Source organism: Pecten maximus, chromosome 4 (assembly GCF_902652985.1).
Source record: "Pecten maximus chromosome 4, xPecMax1.1, whole genome shotgun sequence".
NCBI classification, from domain to species: domain Eukaryota; kingdom Metazoa; phylum Mollusca; class Bivalvia; order Pectinida; family Pectinidae; genus Pecten; species Pecten maximus.
In genome coordinates this window covers 17,538,341-17,559,950 of record NC_047018.1, presented here as the reverse complement: position 1 = coordinate 17,559,950, position 21,610 = coordinate 17,538,341, and the positions used below count along the sequence as shown (strand labels likewise).

Below are 21,610 nucleotides of genomic sequence, written 5' to 3'. Positions count from 1 at the left end.
AAACGACTAGAAAAGTGCTACAACGACATGGGCATGTATTTTGTGTGTTATACACCGTATTATACTATATATTTGTGTCTGTGACATACATATGGGATAAATATTGCATACATGATACGTAGACATCGTTGTAATGACCTGTCAACCTCTTAAGAGTTTTTTTCAAGCATATTTAGTTCCGCCCGGATTTCGGGCGGAAACTGCATCAAAGAATTAGTGCTTCGGAAATAAGAGGTCGCAGTCGGCAAAATAATATCCGATAGAAAAAGAGCCGACCAGCGGCCTCTTATGTTATAGGAGTACACTGAAAATGTACCGACTTCGTAACAGTACTAAATGTTCATCACCATCTGAATGTTTTAATCAATCAAGCGTTTGTTTTACATGACACTTATGCTAACAAAAATCTTCATTATTTTTCAATTTTGTTAATCTTGTCCAGAAATTAATGTTAAACTTAGCCTGATTATATGTAGATTTCGATAACATACCTGTTTTACAGTCGTCCCCCTTCTTACCAGGATCACATCCGGTCAGACACGTGCCGTTGATGTGATGACAAGCCGCCCCATTTAGGCAACTGCCACACGTATTTGTACAGTGCTGTCCAAATTTCCCCGAGTCACAAACTAAAAGTAATGCCATTTGTAATACGTGAATAACACTTACGCTGTATCAGCAAGATTTAAAAAAAAAAATAGTATTGATGTCTTTATGTTTAAGTTTCATAGGGGTATGAAAAAAATGTTTGCAAACTGTATGAATCCGCGTAGCAGGTAAAAGTTTGGAAACAATTTTTTCACACCCCTAAGAAACTAAAGAAAATATTGACATCAATGCTTATAATCAATCACTTAATTACAACAGAAAAACGAAAACGGATGTATAAATTCACCAATTCAGTCATTTAATTACGGATTACGAAGTGAAAATATAAAATCAATCTTATCATGACAAACCCGTCACTGCCTCGTTGTTTTATTTATCTTCTTTGTGACATGTGTTCAAATATTTAACGCTGTTGCAGCTTTTTTTCCACAACACTGAAGGACATTGAGCTGAACACATGAATTCTATTCATGAAAACGAGGGTCCGCTAGGTGGCGCATTGCCATTGACTCCTCCAATTATTGTTAAGTGGGTGGAGCATTTTAATATTACTTTTCTTCATAGAGGTATGAAAAGAAAAAATCGACGAATAAAAAACTAACATTCTACGTACAAACAGCGAAAAATTAAATATACATTTTGGTCAATATCAATATTTTCCCTATGCTGAGCAACTCAAATTTCGTCCGCATTATCAATGTCTTTTCATACTTCAAAAATTGAAATCTACGAAAGCCGGTTGGGACCATTTTTGTAGAAGAAAATAAAAAAAAATTCGCGTTATTACGCGAAACTAACGCGTTATATCGCGAAACTTTCGCGTTATTTCGCGAAACTTACGCGTTATTACGCGAAACTAACGCGTTATTACGCGAAACTAACGCGTTATATCACGAATATATATTGATAGTTATAAGAAGTATCGGCTACTTTTGAAGAGTATTGACATGAGGCACGACAGTTTAGTGAGTTTTTATTTTGAGCTTAGCCTCCTATCCCAAGCTGAAATTTTGAGTTTTTTTTAAACAATAGTGGATAGTGCTGTTTTAAGCAATTTAACACGTAAACGAACTTTGAAACGATAGTGTTTAACAATAAGGAAATTAGTTCTCGGATATATACGATGTTGCATTATTCATTCTCAAAGAATTACAAAATTCTGGACAGAAAAAAAAATCTTGGTTCTCGCCCTCCATCTTTACAGTCAGTATCTGATACTCTGAAACCATTTCATCGTCTGATATAACCTGCTGCGCATTATAACGCAAAAGTTTCGTGATATTATACAATTATCGACCTGTTTTCAGGTAAATATGATGATTTATAAACAACTCGAGAAAATGATATTTCCCGAGGCCGAAGGTCATCGTATTCACCTGAAAACAGGTTGATAACTGCTTTATTATATGACAAAACTGCAACATTTTCATATTACAGAATGATTAGCATTACCTGTCATAGGATTGAAAAAATAATAGTGATCGACTGGAGAAAGGTTCAAAATGACATTTAAAAAGTCAAAGTCAACAATGAATTTAAACTTCATTATTTATTATTGCTTAAAATTCAACAAAATGTAAATGCTGAAACATCTAAAAATTCAGTCTATTAAACTCTGTCCGGGAGCACATACCTACACGTACATGTAAGCATGCATTTTTGACGACACGGATAGTTGGACATTCCCTTGTTACTATATTTGGGTGTGTAATCGAGTTGTTGGATTGTTATGTCACCCTGGATTTGACGTCACGGATTGCGGGAGAGGTCCCTGTTATTATATTTGGGTGCGTATTCGAGTTATTGGGTGGTTGTATCACTCTGTAGCGAGAGAGGGTACGGACAAAAGCCCCCCCCCCCCCCCTAGACATTAGCCCCTAGGACAAAAGCCCCTTCATACTAATCAAAAAGTGGACAAAAGCTCCTTTATATAAAAAAAAAATTAATTTCAATATATGTACATTTTCATTGATGTTGTATTCTCATGAAAAGAAATATATCATTAATGTCTTCATGTGTATCAACAGTGAAATGTCTTTATTTGCACAGGTATCAATTTGTTTTTTTATATGATTTCTTTGATTTTAATCATTCCTAAAATTAAAATGATTACAAGACAGAGCAACATGTTTGGTAAGGCAGTCATTATATTATAACTTGAGACACAGATACTGAAAAAGGAGATGTTTTAGGAACCTGATGGCACCATGTAATCGATGATTATTGATAAAATACTATTAAAAAATACAGATTTACTAATAGTATATAACGTATACCAACTAAATTTATATAGAAGGGGCTTTTGTCCGGGGGGTGGGGGTAAGGGACGGGGGTGTTTTGTCCTACACTGAGGCACGGATTCGGGGTTGATAATAATATTTGATCAAAGGGATAATGTTTAGAATTGCCCAATCTGGAAAGGGGGAAATCACAGTCATATATATGTAATAATATTTCGCGTAATTACGCGTTAGTTTCGCATAATAACGCGTTAGTTTCGCGTAATAACGCGTAAGTTTCGCGATATTACGCGTTAGTTTCGCGTAATAACGCGAAAGTTTCGCGAAATAACGCGTTAGTTTCGCGTAATAACGCGTTAGTTTCGCGTAATAACGCGAAAGTTTCGCGATATTACGCGATAGTTTCGCGTAATAACGCGTTAGTTTCGCGTAATAACGAACGGTTGAGATATCATTTCTCTTTTTTGATGTGATAATGCTGTCCTTCAAGGAAAATAACCCGACCACGGAACAATATGATATATTGGCTATAACTTGCAAGGACAACGAACAAGAAAATCACTTCTTGTTTTTTGCCAATTCGCCCACACTGTAGGCGACCAAATTATGCCTCAATCCACGAATTATGCAACATATACAGCAAAATCCGCGATCGAAATGACTGTAAATCTCAAAGTAAGTCTGGTTGATATATTTCGACAGTATAAAGTTTTATTGGATTGATTGGTAATAGTTAAATAGGAAAATTAAACATTTCCGTATTTTACACATGTGGCAACGAAGACGCTCTGGAGCTTTACACGGGTGCGACGAATCACCGAAACGGACCGAAACGGACCGAATCGGACCGAAACGGACCGAATCGGACCGAAACGGAACCGAAACGGATCTATCAATAGGGATGAATAGCCAATAAATGTCATTTTATAAGAATGAAATACCTCTTATATTATTTATAATCAAACTGGAACGGGAATAAAAGTATACTTTGCGTTTTCATATATATATATATATATATTGTAACCATATAAATTACTTTGCGACCTCGTGCACATTAATCGTCAGAACTTGATGATTATGACCAGCAACATTTTGTTCAATTTATTTGATATTCATAATGTAATTTTCTATCATAACTTCTTACTAATTTACTAACAGAAACAAGAATGTAGGTTGGGTGTTCATGTTGTGCTAATCTATCTTGCTACCATATCCCTTAATACCAATATGATTCTTTATCAAACTCCTGTCTTCATGTTCATTAATCGTTAAGAAATTATGATTATATAAATAATAGCATTCATTGCTGGCGACAATAGTGCAACTGTCTTTTCATATTTATTTTTTTGTAGCGAGAAAATAGAAATGTAGTGTAAAAAAACACGGTACACGCTGTTAAACAAATGGTTATTTGTAGATCATTATTGACATAATGAAACAGAACAGTTACAGTATAAAACATTTCTGTTGGCCGTATCAGTTTTGTTTGATACATAATGGAAAGAAGACAAAGAAAGCAACTCAAAAGTGTAACGTTTTAATATAAAAAGTCAACAAAAATGCAACAATATAAATATGGTATGAATAGTGTATACAAAAAACATGTACATGTATCTAAAATTTATAAAAAATGTATAACATAATTATGTATAAATAAATAAAATTGTAAATATTGGAATTTGTATATATGTACATGTTGTGAAAGCATCAGCTACACATTGCGTGCACCCAGGGCTTGGGATCGCGGACCCTGCTTTCTTAAGCCCCATTTTATTTTATTTATTGCATTAATTAATTATTGTTTTATATTAAGACATTTAAAATCTAGGCTATATAAATTACACATATATTTGAAATATCAATAATTGAGATATGATGTGTGCGTGACTATTTTTTTCAAAATAACTTTAAAAAAATTGCACAGACCATGTACTGTATAACAGTGCAAATGACGATATGAGAATTAGTTTACAATTACTCGGTGTATGGAAAAATACTTGTAATGCTATGGTTTATTTAGAGCTAGGTAGATATCCATTGACATTATTAAGGAAATGAAGAATTTTTAAATATTGGATAAAAGAAATAAACACTGATAATTGTATTTTAAGATCATGTTATAAAGACATGTTAGAGCATAATAACAAATGGTTATTAAATATCAAGAACGAATTATATATAATAGGCCTAGGCTATATATGGCAAACAGAAAATATTGACAATATTTCTTACATCGTGTGTTTTGTCTGATGTCAATGTTATGTAAAATTTATATATTACAATGTATGTACATGTATATGATACTGATGAATCGGAAATCAATAAAGAACTTGAACATTAGTGTAGGTATTGTTGCACAATAGATCAAAACACAGATCTTTCACTGTAAAACAGTGCACCTGACGAGGTGAGAAGCTGTGAATTTTTCTAAAGAATCGGAAATCAATAAAGAACTTGAACATTAGTGTAGGTATTGTTGCACAATAGATCAAAACACAGATCTTTCACTGTAAAACAGTGCACCTGACGAGGTGAGAAGCTGTGAATTTTTCTAAAGAATCGGAAATCAATAAAGAACTTGAACATTAGTGTAGGTATTGTTGCACAATAGATCAAAACACAGATCTTTCACTGTAAAACAGTGCACCTGACGAGGTGAGAAGCTGTGAATTTTTCTAAAGAATCGGAAATCAATAAAGAACTTGAACATTAGTGTAGGTATTGTTGCACAATAGATCAAAACACAGATCTTTCACTGTAAAACAGTGCACCTGACGAGGTGAGAAGCTGTGAATTTTTCTAAAGAATCGGAAATCAATAAAGAACTTGAACATTAGTGTAGGTATTGTTGCACAATAGATCAAAACACAGATCTTTCACTGTAAAACAGTGCACCTGACGAGGTGAGAAGCTGCGAGTGTTTCTACGGGTACTGAGTTCTCATTTTCTTTTGAGCTACTGTCACTGTCCGTTCTGTCTTGTGTCGTTTTCTTTGTCCCGGTTTTTTCCCCAGTGTTTTAGGTAGTCTACACTTCAATTGTCCGTCTGTAGATGTTGCTACCCCCTCCCTCATCAGACCGCGCTTGACTTTGTTTACCAGTCTGTCTTTCTGGTCAGCGGTCAGTGATGCCCATCTAATTTTGTCTGTCCTGTATCGTCCTAACTGTTCAGTCAGTCTATACTGTCCCGTACACATGATGGCTCTCCTGAGATCTTTGTATTGCACTTGTATCAGAGAATGTACAGATTCTACAAAATCAACTAACGGCTTTGACTTCCAATCTACTAAATGTTTCAAAATATGGTTAATTGATTCACAATTATTGTTTGTCCATTGCTTTGATATGTTGCCTAATCGTTGAGGTTCATTGACTTTTTCTTTTAAGAGAGGTTTTAGTCTATTTTCAAAGTAATTAACGAAATCAGGAGAGACCGACTGGCACATAGTCTGGAGTTCGTCACTCCTTTCGTCAAACGTGATCGAGTCGTCAGCGTCCGTCACACCATCATGTCCGAAAATGTCGTTTAACAGTCGGCTACGGTCACTTTTGTTTATTCCTAAATTTGTCATTTTGTCCAAAGTATTCTGACGTAAATGCCGGGTACAAAGCACGTGAGTCGAGTCTGAGAATATGTTCGTTATAGCTTTTTTCATGGCCTGTTCGTCATCTGTCCCAATCACTAATTTACTAAGGTCAGTACCTGTCAGTTTGATTTTCAGATGTGAAAAAAAAGCACTGTACGTCTCAAAGTCGCTGCTGTCATGGATGAACATAGGTCCGAAAAAGAGCGGTGGTTCACCGGTGTTTGGTTTTTCTAATGATAAATGTTTAAAACAAGACGCTGTCACGTGCATGTCACACAAGTTAAATGTCTTGTCAAAACCCCATACAGTTTGCCCTGAACAGCACAAATTCTTAATGTCTGTCAGTTGTTCGTCCGTATACAGTATGACTGATGGGGTCTTACCGTGGTCATGTAGTACCTGTCGTACCAAAGGATGTCCTTCACGAACCATGTCCTGCAAGTGTACAAAGTGGTCAGCGATATTTTGTCGGTTTGTGAACTGTCCGTTAGTCTTTCTCTCTTTCACTTTGTCATTCCGTTTCTTGTCCCTAACCTGTCTAGGATTACTTGGTCCTGTCGTGTCGTCATATTTCAGGTTCAACTTTCGGTAAACGTCCAACGGTTTCATAGTCTTGCCTAACTCACCCATTTCTGTCATGACATGATCGTCAGTCCTAACAAACCCGTCAGTCTGTTGCGAGTTGCCATGCGGCAATAATCCCGGAAACTTCCCCAAGTATTCGACTACAGCACAGTCTTTGTCGGATTGTCCCAATGAGCCTACCCATGTCACCCTTTTCTTATATGTCTTGTCTGCTTTCAGTGTGGTGTAATATCTTTGTAATATTACAATCAAATCTTCAGGAGGGCTAGGTTCTATGGGTATGTACTGTCGCTCTTTGTTCACAACCTTCTCTGTACAATAAACCCCCTTTCTAACAAAGATCTTTTTGAGTGACCCCGATTCTGTCTTTATGTATGTCGTCTTTGGAGAGGCTCCAGTCTTGGTATCCCACACCCCACAGTCGTCTGCAAAACTACTCTTAACATTTTTGTCTCTTTTCAGTTTATTTGCCCTGTTGTTAATAACGAAATATTTGTTTTCCTTAACACCCTTTGGTATCTTGTCTAATGAACAGTCACCCTGTAATAGTAATGAATAAACTGCGTCGGTATCTAGAAATGCGTCGTCTAAGTCACCACAGTTTGTTTCAGTCTCAGTGACAGCGTCAGTAACGTTTGCAGACTTTATGTCAGTTGTGAGAATTTCTTCAGAGATGTCATGTTTGTCTGTGTCGGCCATTGAGTCATTGTCACTGTCAAAGTCAGAACTTAGTACGTCATATCTGTTCTCAGTAACATAGCTTGTTTGTGTAGCTGTTGGTGAATTGGTTTTTGTTTGGTGTTGTATATCAGGTATGCATGTTGGAGTTGAAGCGTGTTCAAAAGGAGAAAAATCCCTAACCATGGTATCTGGCGCTATGAATGTACGTGGACTTGGTAACAGTGGGACAAAATGATTTGGTGTCCATATTCTACCCTGTCTTGGAGGATTGAGGTTTGTCCACAGAATCTTGATAGGATTACCACTTTGATATTCCGTTTGTGCTAGTGTAGTGTTCAGCTGAACAAAAGCTAAGTCTTTAACTCCATTCACGCAGGGGTAGACAGACTTGATGGGTACCCTGATTACATTTGATAGTGCTGCCATCGTCCATATACTAGAATAGCCATTCCCTACACCAGCACAGTTGAGGCACGACTCGTCGTAGTCCGGCGAAAGAAGACTAAAACATGCACGTTGTTTATGGCGTAGAATTTGGTCTTTGTGAGCGATCATTTCCAGACAAGTTCTATATCTCAACTCTGTTGAAATATTCTCGTTTCCTACTAGAACCAATGACACAGAATTGAACAGACAGTCGCCATCAGCAGAAACTTTAACAGGCTTAAAGGAAGGCTCGCTAGTAAAATTTGATACCAATCTGTTTGCAACGCGGTCTACTGGATATGTTTTGCTCGTATCAGATGTTGTAGAAAATTGATGAGCTGCCAAAAAGGCATTTTCCCTTGAAGCAACATCTTTGAGTTTTGAAAAACTGTTTTCAACACATTTTCTATAACCAATCAGAATGCTTGTTCAAATTTACCGCGGCTGACACAACATGGCTACTCAAGTGGAAAATCTGCTATCAGTATGCATAAAAAGTCCCGGGGCCGTCGATAGGGTGCTCGTATACATAAAGTAAGTGTATGTAATAGTTGTATTCGGTGATCTGATGAAGCGTACCTCGTGATTAACCCGTGGACTTCGTATTTAAAGCTATGTCCAATAGAGTCAAAGTGTGGTGACCCCGTTACGTCAACTTGTCCGACTAAACAAAATCGAGGGGATTTTGAAGTTTCACGCCCGATTTGGTAAATTAATATCGAGAAATCGACAACATGTTATGGCTTATTTTAAAGATTGACCATTTCTCTTCAATTTAAGTCCTACTTCGAAAAAATCCACCCAATACAACCGAAGCTACGGTACTTAGAAATAAATACATCAGATTTCAAGCCTGTGGGAGTTCAGAACCTTTCTCATTTATATGTACTCTATATGTTATTATTTTATAAAAACGAGTCAGGCACCTGTGCTACAACTGTATTCGCGAACGACACCAAACAGAAGCACTTACCTGTAACCTGAGCAGAAAGATGGTCAGTTTCTCTCAATTATCTTTCAAATCTTGTTGAAAATAAAGTATCCAAATAAATGCTGGAAAATGCATACCGAATTGATACTCTATCCATCTTCTCACGTGTTTTTTCGTGGTTGCAGCCATTTCCATAACAAGTAAACAGTCCGAGGAGTTCGGATTTCTACTCGCATCTACACTAGCACTCCTCGGATGTATTCCTATTGTCTACACTACACTAGGTCTGTTGTTGTGCAGTAGTGCGGTTTTATCACGCTTTAATTGCGTTATGACACGTGCACAAATGATACGAAGACACGGAAAATATTTCGGTGGAAATTATGGATATAATACTGTAACAGTTGTTAAGTTATTCTTGCTGCATATCCCACTGGAAAGACTCAGGTAGGAATTTACTCATATGTTACTCTGTTTATAATTTCATTAGGTGCATGTTTTGTTGAGGCCCACATTTTTTTGTATTGTCCAAGCGTTCTTTTCTTTCTTTGGTTGTAAAATAAGATATATATGTATATATAAAGTTACCTCTTCAAATTCCATATTCAAGTTCCGTAAAAACCTGTTGGCGTGTGTATTGAGAACGTATACTATATAATAATTGAGAGATGTGTCGCTATGCGCATGTATCGATAGACTGATACTTGTCTCAATGAATGCACGCGCTTTTATAGCGGCTCGTATCTACGCATAACAAAAAAGAAAAATGTCTGCCCGTCCTTAGATACGACACTACCGTAATTGGGGGATGTCTCGGAAACGATTTTTGGAATTCTGTACATGTATTTTTTTAACCTCAGTTGGATGGTTGTTAATTTGCACTGTCAGCTTGAAGAGGAAGTATCTCCTTGAGGTTGATAGACTTATTCAACGCTGTTAAGGAGAGTTATCCTTTGGCTAAGGGTACTTAATTTTAAATACTGGTTTATTATATATTATCAGTTAATAATAGAAAGCAATTAAATTTTTGGTGATATTGACTTTATCCCCTACAGATACAGGCCACACAGTCCATATGCATAACACACTGGCCATCCACTGATGAGGATCAAAAGCCGATCTCAGCAAATAGATACATATTTTTGAAGTAGGGTTACACCAACTCTTGCAAATAATTTGATAATTTCTTAATCCGATTGAAAGGAGTTACTTCATTTTGATGGTTATATCATAAAAAGGGGAAAAAAACAGAAACAAAAAAGAGATAGAGAAATAAGAGAAAAAAAGAAAACCTATTAATAACAAAAATCAAATCTGCCGAAAATCAAATCCATCCAGTATATTCAACAAGTGTTGTAGTTCAATTTAAGTTATCCAACATTTAACAGATATGGGATAATGTGATTACCAGGTGGATAATCAAGGTATACTGTGTACTGCTATATCATTAAAGTAAGGTGCACCAGGGGGTTGACATAGTAGATAGCATAATTTATTATAGAATTGATGATAATATATATATGTAGCTTAGCAATATAAGAAAAGGAAATTATTATTATTATTTAATTAAATGTAATTGTTAATATTAATGAAATCTATTTGATTGCGATACTTTCAAAATAACTTTCAGTTCGACATAACGGGAGATCAAATATTCTATTTATTCGGAGGGGATATCTGTCTAGAGTTTCATCAAGAAAATATGGTTACATAATTTCTCGAAGACAATCTGAAGTTTCATTGTTCAATATTCTATACACCATGATAAGTTTATGATTCTTTCTTCGGCAACTTAAAGTTTCCAATCCTAATTCTCTGTATAATTTATCATGTGGTGTTCCTCTGCGTAAACCTGTAATTAATCTCCAAGCTTCTTATTGTATAGATTATAATATATTTTTTTAGTTAATGTACAGTTGTCCCACACAACATCTGCATATTCAATAATTGGTCTTATGTAGGATGTGTATATAATAGTTAGAGATTTTATATGAACTTTCTTTTTTTATTAATCTTAAAATATGTATTCTTTTAAATGCTTTATCATAAATTCTAGACATGTGTTGGTTCCATTTAGCATCGTCACTAAGTGTAAGACCAAGATATGTATGTACCTTGCTCTATGCAATAGGTTCATCATAAAAAGTAACGATAGGAAGATTCTTGTCAATTTTTTCTTGAAAAGATAATAGATTCAGTTTTGGAAGATTAAATTTGATGTCCCATTTAGTGGCCCAATGCTTAATATTAGTCAAGTTATCTGAAAGATTTTGTGCCAATTCAATGGGATTATCATCACATGTACCATAAAGAGAAGTGTTATCTGCAAATAATTTAATTTTACTGGAGACACAGTCAGCAATATCATTGGCATATATCAAAAACAATAATGGGCCGAGGACCGAGCCTTGTGGAACCCCTGCTTGAACAGAGTCAAATGTTAATGGATGACCTTCAGTTAGAACTCTCTGTTTCTATTTGATAAAAAAGTTTTGAAACTACTTTAGTATATTACCTTTAACATCGTATGATTTTAATTTATAGAGCAGTCCATTATGCCAAACTCTATCAAAAGCCTTGCTTATGTCACAGAATATAAATCTGATTTCTTTATTTTGATCTAGGCAATTAACAATGGTATGGTAAATAGATAATAATTGATTTACAATTGAATCTTTTGGTGTATAGCCGGACTGATGTTTTGTTATAATCTTATATGTAATCATGAAATTATAAAGATATTTAAAAATGATTTTTTTTTCTAACATTTTACTAAAGCATGAAGTGACAGAGATAGGTCTGTAATTTGACACCTCATTAACTAATCCTTTACCCTTATATATAAATAGCATTAATATTAGCCATCTTCCAGCTGAGGGGAATTGTACCAGTTCCAAGTGTTTTATTAAATAGGAGAGTTAGAGGAACTATGATAGATGGGTGTAGTTGTTTGATTATTCTGGGAATCATATCAGGTCCAGCAGGTTTATTAGCATTCAGAAGATGTAACTGATCTTTTACATCCTGTTGAGTTAAAACAATATCATTAATAGAATGAGGGTAATCATTATTAGTTTCGGGTATAGGCTCAATATTTTCAGAAGTAGTAGATATTGATATAAAGTATTTATTTAGACATTCGGCTTTGTCAAATATTATACTGATTGTTTCGTTTCTTTTGTTTCTATAATTTTCCCAATGAATAGCAGACTTAAATGTACTAGATGTTGTTTTCCATGAGCCCTGTTCCTTTGCCTGATTTGTAGTCTAATATCATTATTCATCCATTTTTTTGTCATTTGGCCTAATTGTTAGAAACTTTATGGGTATACATTCATGAATAAGGTGTTTTACAGTATCACATAGTATATCGTTAAATTAATTTGTATCATATATATTGATGAGATTTACCCAGTCCTTACCTGATATATATCTATTCATTTTAGCATATTCCGAGTCTTGATACATAAAGATTTTCTTTCAATATGATTTTTTTTAAATTGCAAAGGAGATGTTGAATTGTATCAGAGAATGGTCGCTACATATAGGAGGAAACACAGATGCATTTTTAACAAGATTTATGTTGTTTGATAGTACAACATCAATTGAAACTGATGAAGTAGGAGTGACACGGGTGGGGTCAGTGATAAAACTAGAAAGATTGAATTTTGTCATTAGCCTACCAAGGTGGGATTGGGGTTGGATATTTAACATATTGATATATATAAGTTGGCATTTACAGCTTTTTCAATGACTGAATCTAAAATTTCCCAATACCCAACTGGTGATTCTGGTCGATACAGATAAGATAGAAGAAACGTATGTGACTCAATGTGGATTTCCAACCAAATCATCTCAACTTCGTCATGTTCCATATCAGGTCGTCTTTTAGTGAAAACATTGTTTTTTATAGTAAATCAAAAACCCCACCCCAGGGCCAGTTTTCCTATCCAGTCTGTGAAGATTGTCAGAATAACATGGATTTTTTTAAGAATCAGGTATTTCAGGTGTAAGATGTGTTTCAGTTAGACAGATAATATCACTTTCTTTTAATTCAGTTTCAACAATGTCAATTTTATTTCTTAACGATCTTATATTAACGATCTTGTGTTAAGGTGGGTAATTTCTAAGTTACGCAGAGGACTTAATTCAATATCATTGGAGCTAATTAGTAAAATGCTAAACACATACAGAAGAAAAAAATATTCAGTTATTCAGACAGTGTGTTAAAAACGAGAAGTTATCACCAATGTGTACACAGCGGCCACACTAAAATACGCCATAGGGAATTATACGCCATAGGTACGCCATAGGGGTTTTCCGCACGCCATAGCAAAATAGAAACGATATATTCACAAAATGAATTGTTTTTTGCGTTGGTATGTCCCTTTTACAGGTTCTGATGACGTTTCATTGAAAAAAAATGTGTACTTTGTAAGAAAATCGATCTTGTTTGCGCAGCCAGGTGAGAGCACTTTACACTAAAATACGCCATACGTGTATATTCACGCCATAGAACAATCAAAGTGTTATTTCTGCAAAATCAATGTTTTTTCATCGTTGTATATGTATTATACATGATATGTAAAAGTGTCATTAAATAAAAATGTGTATTTTGTATGAAAAACGATGATTTTGTCCACGATTTCCGAGTCAATCCCAAGGGAAGTAACTCTTACACTTACAAAATGAACAACACAATATTTGACTCACTATGAAACACTGGCCTATTTATTTATGAAAACACAAATCATAATGTAATATATACAACATTTGTAAAACAATTTGTATTTAGTAATACAAATAACATAAACAAATATAAATTGTGATATAATCATATATTATTAGAAATGACCAGTTGCAATTAAATACTGAAAACTTATTTATTTTTTGTAGTAAAATAAAAATATTAATTTTTCAAATTCATGTTACTATCAAATCTACAAATGATATATTTAAAGAAATCATTATTGTACACATAGAATTATGATGCATGTGTATTTTCATTTTCAACAGATTAAATATTGAAACATATGACATACATTATAACAATATACATAATATATATCAAAACAGCTTCTATTTCAAAATGAATTACATAAATTTAATACAACCTTTTTATTTATTTTACAATGTCATAAATTTTCAAATCTAGCGAATAGTGACACACTTAAAGTATATGTTTTATAACATTGTCTCTATTACCCATTATCAATAAATCAATCATTTTTAAGATTAAATGCTTGAAACATATTATAAATTACAAAGCGTAACATGACATAATAAAAGGTGTTTATCAATTTCAATCAATTATGCAAAAAATGGTCGTCTCAAAGCATGGAACTGGGTCCTGAGTCCTGAGTCGTTGAAATGCACTTGGTCACGGTCATAGTCCTCTGGAAAGTTAACTCTAATCTTGATGTATCTCAGTCTAGTCAGCAGTAGTCGATTTATCTTCTTCCGTTGTTTCTCAAAAGACGTCGCTGTCAGGCCTGGGGACTTGTCAAAGTTACCACGTCGCACAATCTCTGTAAAGTACACCTGCTGAATTCCAGCATGATGTAGGTCCACCTGCAGTGTCAGAAGTCTCTGGAAAATGTCGTTGGGGGATGATGTCGCTGAGATGTCATTTCCTCCTAGTTGGATGAGTACAACATCAGGGTTGTACTCTATCAGGTCTCTAAGTAGTTGTCTTGGAATCGAATCAGAACGCATGCCACCCTTCCCGAAGAATCTGACGGTGCCAGGAACCTGCATAAGAAACAATAGTATGAATAAGCATAATATTTCATATTAGTGAACAAGATTGAAAAATTAAATTCAAATACCAACTTTGACAGTTATTATTATTGGTTTTTTTTTAATATTACTTGCATTTTGGGAATTACCCAACAAATAGAGTTTTTGATATTTATTCTATTCTCAAACACATTTGCTATCATTATTTACCTTAAGATCACCATGACAATATCTCTCAAGACGAGTAACATAGCTGCTCCCAAATACTGCAAACTTGGCCATTGCTGGGTAATAGATGAGTATGAATGTTTCTTTGTAGGGGGAAGGTAATAGAATGAACAGAAAATGAAAAGGGTCTTATTTATACCATCTGACACAATGCAGGGACAGCTTAATTACCTTTAAAAACTTATTTTCTTTAATTGCTCATGGAATGTCCTGATTTTAAGTTCATTTATCAACATCCTTCATCAACCTGTTTATGAGTATCTTTGTTTACACACTATTCAATGTGATGTAATTGTGAACACTTATTAGAAAATATTAATTCATTAAGTAAACAACACATTATTTGACCACTCTCATTAATAATGAAAAACACTGTTCACAAATTGTTTAATGGTTTGGGATTATGTGTATATGTGAACAGCATTGAATCACTAAGTTCATTAACACATGAATTAAGTATTTGGACTGATGTTAACTGTACAGGTAAAGGTAATGAAAAGTGTTCAGTATTCTTGTAACAACAAATACTAGTGTACCTTGATGATGGAAACATTGCTGCCAGTGGAAAAATTGTTACAATGTTATGAAACATGCATACTTTAAGTGTGTCACTATTTAATAAGTTGTATACATTAAAAGATTTTATGAAATCAATGAAAAAAAAACAAAAAAAAACACACAAAATAAAATGTTGAAAATAAAACTTTTATTGTGTGATTCCTTTTGAAATTGAAGTTGTTTTAATACATGTATGATATTATGTGTAGTCAGAGACATATATACAGATGTATATATATATGTCTCTGGTGTAGTGTAATAATGTCTGTACAATACATGCTTCCATTTCAATTAAAAAATTATTTTATTATTCCAAATATATACAAATACATGTTCAATATACATACAATCAATAAACATAATTATATTAGAAATTTAAATGTTATTTATGTATATTATTATCATTTGTTAAGTTTTATTTTAAATATTTATATATATGAAATAATAGGATCAGACAAAAGGATTACCCTATATAAGTCTTTTCCATAGACCGGTTGCAGATAGGTATAATAATTATACATAGTCTAAACAGCACACCTTTCACACTCACTTACACACAATTTCATAAAGGGAAGACATGAAAAATAATGATGAGCAACATAATCATAATAGTTGAAATCTTTTAGTGCTCATTATATATAAGTAAACATGATTTAAGATATATAGATTAATATCTTCCATGCTTCCATCTTTCATCTTCTGAAAATTTCAGAATATTTTCTGTATTAAATTACATAATTTATATATATATATAATATATATATCATTTCAGAGATGTCAACATATATCTTTGGTTTCATATTATATACCAATTAATAGTGTCCTTCTAATCATTTTGCAAGAGTTACTTCCCTTGAAATCGACCTGAAATTGCGATAGACAAAAACATCAATTTTCTTACAAAATACACATTTTTATTTCACGAATATTTACTAAATCATGTATAATACACATACAATGTGAAACATTCATTGATTTTGCAGAAACAACCCTTGAACTTTGCTATGGCGTGCATAAACACGTATGGCGTACTGTAGAGGATCTAGTAGTGTAAAGTGCTTGAAACTGACTACGCAAATAAGACCGATTTTCTTACAAAGTACACATTTTTATTTCATGAATCTTTACTAAATCATGTATAATACACATACAATGTGAAAAATTCTTTGATTTTGCAGAAACAACCCTTGAACTTTGCTATGGCGTGCATAAACACGTATGGCGTATAGTGCTTGAAACTGACTACGCAAATAAGACCGATTTTCTTACAAAGTACACATTTGTTTGAAATGAAACTTTATCAGAACCTGTAAAATAGGTATATCAATGAAAAAAACAAGTTATTTTGTGTATATATCGGTTACATTTTGCTATGGCGTGCGAAAAACTCCTATGGCGTACCTATGGCGTATATTTCCCTATGGCGTATTTTAGTGTGGCCCGTACACAGTAGTACACGATTACTTTTGTCATACACCCAATGGTGACCGTACATATCCCGTCACGTGATGGACCTATAATTACCGTATTAACCATAAATACATTTAGTACTATTTTGCAAGTATGATTTGATAATTATTTCAGTATCTTGAATCAATGTATTTAAGGATATTAAATCAGTCTACCTTGGCCCTATTTCATCAGATTTTATTAAACCTATTCAATGTTTAAACTGTGTAAACACATACAAACGGCTTTTGACTAACTAAAATGCATACAATGGGCATTTAAGGTTGGTTAGGTCCAAATATGCTATCTGTCAAAGTAGAGTAATGAACCAGAGACATATATACAGAGAGATTAGTAACATCGCTATTTCCCCGTACAGATAGTGGCTCCCTTTATTCGTGACCACTACGCCATTACGTCAGACCAAAACATCGTCATTTTAAATACGCACAGAAAGCACATCGTTTTATTTTGGTCACTACAAAAGTTACCACATTAACCAAAAACTATCAAACTTATGGGATATAGTCTTATTGATCATGCATATTGTTGTCATTTATCCGTATTTTCGAAAATCCATTGGGTCCTATTCGACATGTCCAAGTTTGTAATTAAGCCGCCATTACGTCAGACCAAAACATCGTCAATTTTAAACGAACACAAAAAGCACATCGTTTTATTTTGGCCACTACAAAAGTTACCACATTAACCAAAAACTATCAAACTTATGGGATATAGTCTTATTGATCATGCATATTGTTGTCATTTATCCGTATTTTCTAAAATCCATTGGGTCCTATTCGACATGTCCAAGTTTGTAAATAGCCGCCATTACGTCAGACCAAAACATCGTCAATTTTAAACGCACACAAAAAGCACATCGTTTTATTTTGGCCACTACAAAAGTTACCACATTAACCAAAAACTATCATACTTATGGGATATAGTCTTATTGATCATGCACATTGTTGCCATTTATCCGTATTTTCTAAAATCCATTGGGTCCTATTCGACATGTCCAAGTTTTGTAATTAAGCAGCCATTACGTCCGACCAAAACATCGTCAATTTTAAACGCACACAAAAAGCACATTGTTTTATCTAGGCCACTACAAAAGTTACCACATTAACCAAAAACTATCATACTTATGGAATGTGGTCTTGATTATCATGCACATTGTTGTCATTTATCCGTATTCTCGAAAACCCCATAGGGACTTTTCGAAAATTGGAGATTCCCGCCGATCTTTCCTGCGTTGTGCTTGACTTTCATACTCAAAATACAAACACTTGGACAGCAAATTGTGATATATTTCATATTGATGACACTTCTGCACTTTGATATTAATAAAATTAAAGCACATAATTGGATCTTGGTGATGATTTCAAATAGAAATTATCGATAATTATGTGTCTGGTTTTCAAGTTTTCTCCAATATGGCGTCTAGTGAAGACTGAACCGAGTGACCGCAAAGGATTGTGGGAAGGTCAGGGGCCACTATGTAAACACAAGGGCAAATAGAGAGCTGCCAATCTCTCTGTATATATGTCTCTGAATGAACTGAATATTGACGTGCTCTAAAATAAGGGAAATCCTGCTTGTGGTACAATTCCAACAAAATAAAATGACTTGTAAAATACTTTTGTTAGTATTGTCAACTGATAAAATTGCACAAGAGTTTTAGCGCTTCAGTACTTTGATTTATTTAAGTGGTTAACTTACGTAATATTACTGTGATAATAGTAAGAAACTCCGTGTATTGATTTGTGTTAACTGTGAGGAAAGCAGGCATTCATGTAATGAAATATCAAAATTTTGAGTGATGTATGAATAAATAACACTACCTATATGTAAATGTCGACACCGTGCATTCAGACACTCATCTGACCAGTCCTGATGTGTTTCCAGCTAGATGTAGAGCTTCATATTATGACACTATGATGTACAAATGACATAAATGTGGGGCACAGATTGACAAGGGTAGGGGCATAAAATACTGGGGAACTGAAACCTGATAAATATCATGTCGATATTATCACAGTGGTCAGCTAATATACGAACACATTGAAATGTGTATTGATTACCTTTACTGCATTCTAATCCTTTGTACCCAGGTTCACATCCTCCCGGGGGACACATACCAAACCTGACATCACACGGCCATTCTTTACAGTTACATACACTAGCACAGCGAGCTCCGTAGTAGTAGTCAGGACACTCTGTAACACAGAGGAGTATCGAAAGGATTATGTGTTGTGGAATTAAATACATTGTAAAACTGAGATTGTTGTGAGCTATATTGTATACTTCAGTGATAACTAAAATAGATCAAAAACTACTGTAAAAACCTACTATGACTAAAACAGTCATGTATGACGATGTAAAATGTATCTAAATATTCTTTTACACCAGGTTATTAGTCCAAATGGTTATTATTGGTACACCAGGTAATTAGTGAAAAAAAACTATTATCATTACACCAGGTAATAAGACTACTTCAATTTTTCAATTAATTCATTTCACCCAGGCACACTTTATATTGTGCGCGACAAGAGGTCAATTAGTGACGCTTGCTTGGATCCCGTTCAAACGATTCCACTAATGGAATACAGTTAATCATTTAAGTGTAAGCATTAAATATCATTTTGGTTAATCCACTGATGATAATTAAACGTACAAGTCTTAAGATAAAGTCAACAATTACAGTAAGTTATTTGTCTCAACCCACTCGTACATGTATTTCCAAACGAAATTTCAAAATTAACTAATTGGCGCATTCTAAATTGGTCACATTATCGATTAAAATCCACTGATTTACCCTCTTGACATGTAGATCCTTTGTAACCCGGCAGACAACCTTTCATACAAGTTCCATTTCTAGGGAAACACATATTTTCGTAACAGTTTTGAGGGCAGTTTTCCATACAGTTATCTCCATGTTTGTGTATTGGACAACCTGTAAATAAACAAAGCATATAACAACGTATATAGCAACTTTAAGGTATTATATGATTGTTTTGTATATCGTGAGTTCGAGGCCCAGCACGGGTCATGAAGTTGTCTTCCTTCGTCATTTGTCTTACTATGTTATGTATAATAATTATTATGTATAATTGTTAACGCTGTCGTCTACTGTTAGCTTCTAATCCTATTTCTATTTTACGTTGTCCTCTACTGTTAGCTTCTAATCCTATTTCTATTTTACGTTGGCGTCTACTGTTAGCTTCTAATCCTATTTCTATTTTACGTTGTCGTCTACTGTTAGCTTCTAATCCTATTTCTATTTTACGTTGTCCTCTACTGTTAGCTTCTAATCCTATTTCTATTTTACGCTGTCCTCTACTGTTAGCTTCTAATCCTATTTCTATTTTACGCTGTCCTCTACTGTTAGCTTCTAATCCTATTTCTATTTTACGTTGTCCTCTACTGTTAGCTTCTAATCCTATTTCTATTTTACGTTGTCGTCTACTGCTAGCTTTAATCCTATTTCTATTTTACGTTGTTGTCTACTGTTAGCTTCTAATCCTATTTCTATTTTACGCTGTCCTCTACTGTTAGCTTCTAATCCTATTTCTATTTTACGTTGTTGTCTACTGTTAGCTTCTAATCCTATTTCTATTTTACGCTGTCCTCTACTGTTAGCTTCTAATCCTATTTCTATTTTACGCTGTCGTCTACTGCTAGCTTCTAATCCTATTTCTATTTTACGCTGTCGTCTACTGCTAGCTTCTAATCCTATTTCTATTTTACGCTGTCCTCTACTGTTAGCTTCTAATCCTATTTCTATTTTACGTTGTCGTCTACTGTTAGCTTCTAATCCTATTTCTATTTTACGTTGTCGTCTACTGTTAGCTTCTAATCCTATTTCTATTTTACGCTGTCGTCTACTGTTAGCTTCTAATCCTATTTCTATTTTACGCTGTCGTCTACTGCTAGCTTCTAATCCTATTTCTATTTTACGCTGTCGTCTACTGCTAGCTTCTAATCCTATTTCTATTTTACGTTGTCGTGTACTGTTAGCCTCTAATCCTATTTCTATTTTACGTTGTCGTCTACTGTTAGCTTCTAATCCTATTTCTATTTTACGTTGTCGTGTACTGTTAGCCTCTAATCCTATTTCTATTTTACGTTGTCGTCTACTGTTGGCTTCTAATCCTATTTCTATTTTACGTTGTCGTCTACTGTTAGCTTCTAATCCTATTTCTATTTTACGCTGTCCTCTACTGTTAGCTTCTAATCCTATTTCTATTTTACGTTGTCGTCTACTGTTAGCTTCTAATCCTATTTCTATCTTACGTTGTCGTCTACTGTTAGCTTCTAATCCTATTTCTATTTTACGCTGTCCTCTACTGTTAGCTTCTAATCCTATTTCTATTTTACGATGTCGTCTACTGTTAGCTTCTAATCCTATTTCTATTTTACGCTGTCCTCTACTGTTAGCTTCTAATCCTATTTCTATTTTACGTTGTCGTCTACTGTTAGCTTCTAATCCTATTTCTATTTTACGTTGTCGTCTACTGTTAGCTTCTAATCCTATTTCTATTTTACGCTGTCCTCTACTGTTAGCTTCTAATCCTA

At 34.2% G+C, this 21,610-nt stretch overlaps 3 protein-coding genes across 3 annotated transcripts in view; all 3 read right to left on the bottom strand.

Annotated features, from left to right (window-relative positions):
• Window positions 1-645, bottom strand: part of LOC117326414 (receptor-type tyrosine-protein phosphatase alpha-like) — a 31,979-nt gene extending 31,334 nt beyond the window's left edge. Inside the window, exon 1 of the mRNA XM_033883162.1 lies at window positions 492-645. Within this exon, the coding sequence (XP_033739053.1) occupies window positions 492-645 (154 nt within the window). The remainder of the gene's footprint in view (window positions 1-491) is intronic.
• A 13,116-nt stretch (window positions 646-13,761) lies between these two features.
• On the bottom strand, window positions 13,762-15,869 carry LOC117325393. Its single transcript, XM_033881568.1, has 2 exons — window positions 15,008-15,869; window positions 13,762-14,809 (listed from the first exon to the last, which is right to left on the bottom strand). The coding sequence occupies exons 1-2, from the start codon at window positions 15,077-15,079 to the stop codon at window positions 14,369-14,371; spliced, it is 513 nt and encodes a 170-aa protein (XP_033737459.1). The 5' UTR covers window positions 15,080-15,869; the 3' UTR covers window positions 13,762-14,368.
• A 558-nt stretch (window positions 15,870-16,427) lies between these two features.
• LOC117326413 overlaps window positions 16,428-21,610 on the bottom strand; it is a 43,886-nt gene continuing 38,703 nt past the window's right edge. Inside the window, exons 4-6 of the mRNA XM_033883161.1 lie at window positions 19,851-19,988; window positions 19,117-19,251; window positions 16,428-16,447 (exon numbers count right to left, since the gene is read on the bottom strand). Coding sequence (XP_033739052.1) covers window positions 16,428-16,447; window positions 19,117-19,251; window positions 19,851-19,988 — 293 coding nt within the window. The remainder of the gene's footprint in view (window positions 16,448-19,116; window positions 19,252-19,850; window positions 19,989-21,610) is intronic.

Bases quoted from the DNA above. Each gene is read 5' to 3' on its own strand.
- LOC117325393 (XM_033881568.1), bottom strand. From the start codon at position 15,079: ATGGCCAAGTTTGCAGTATTTGGGAGCAGCTATGTTACTCGTCTTGAG. The intron at 14,810-15,007 runs GTAAATAATGAT...TTTCTTATGCAG, and splicing joins ATTGTCATGGTGATCTTAAG to GTTCCTGGCACCGTCAGATT.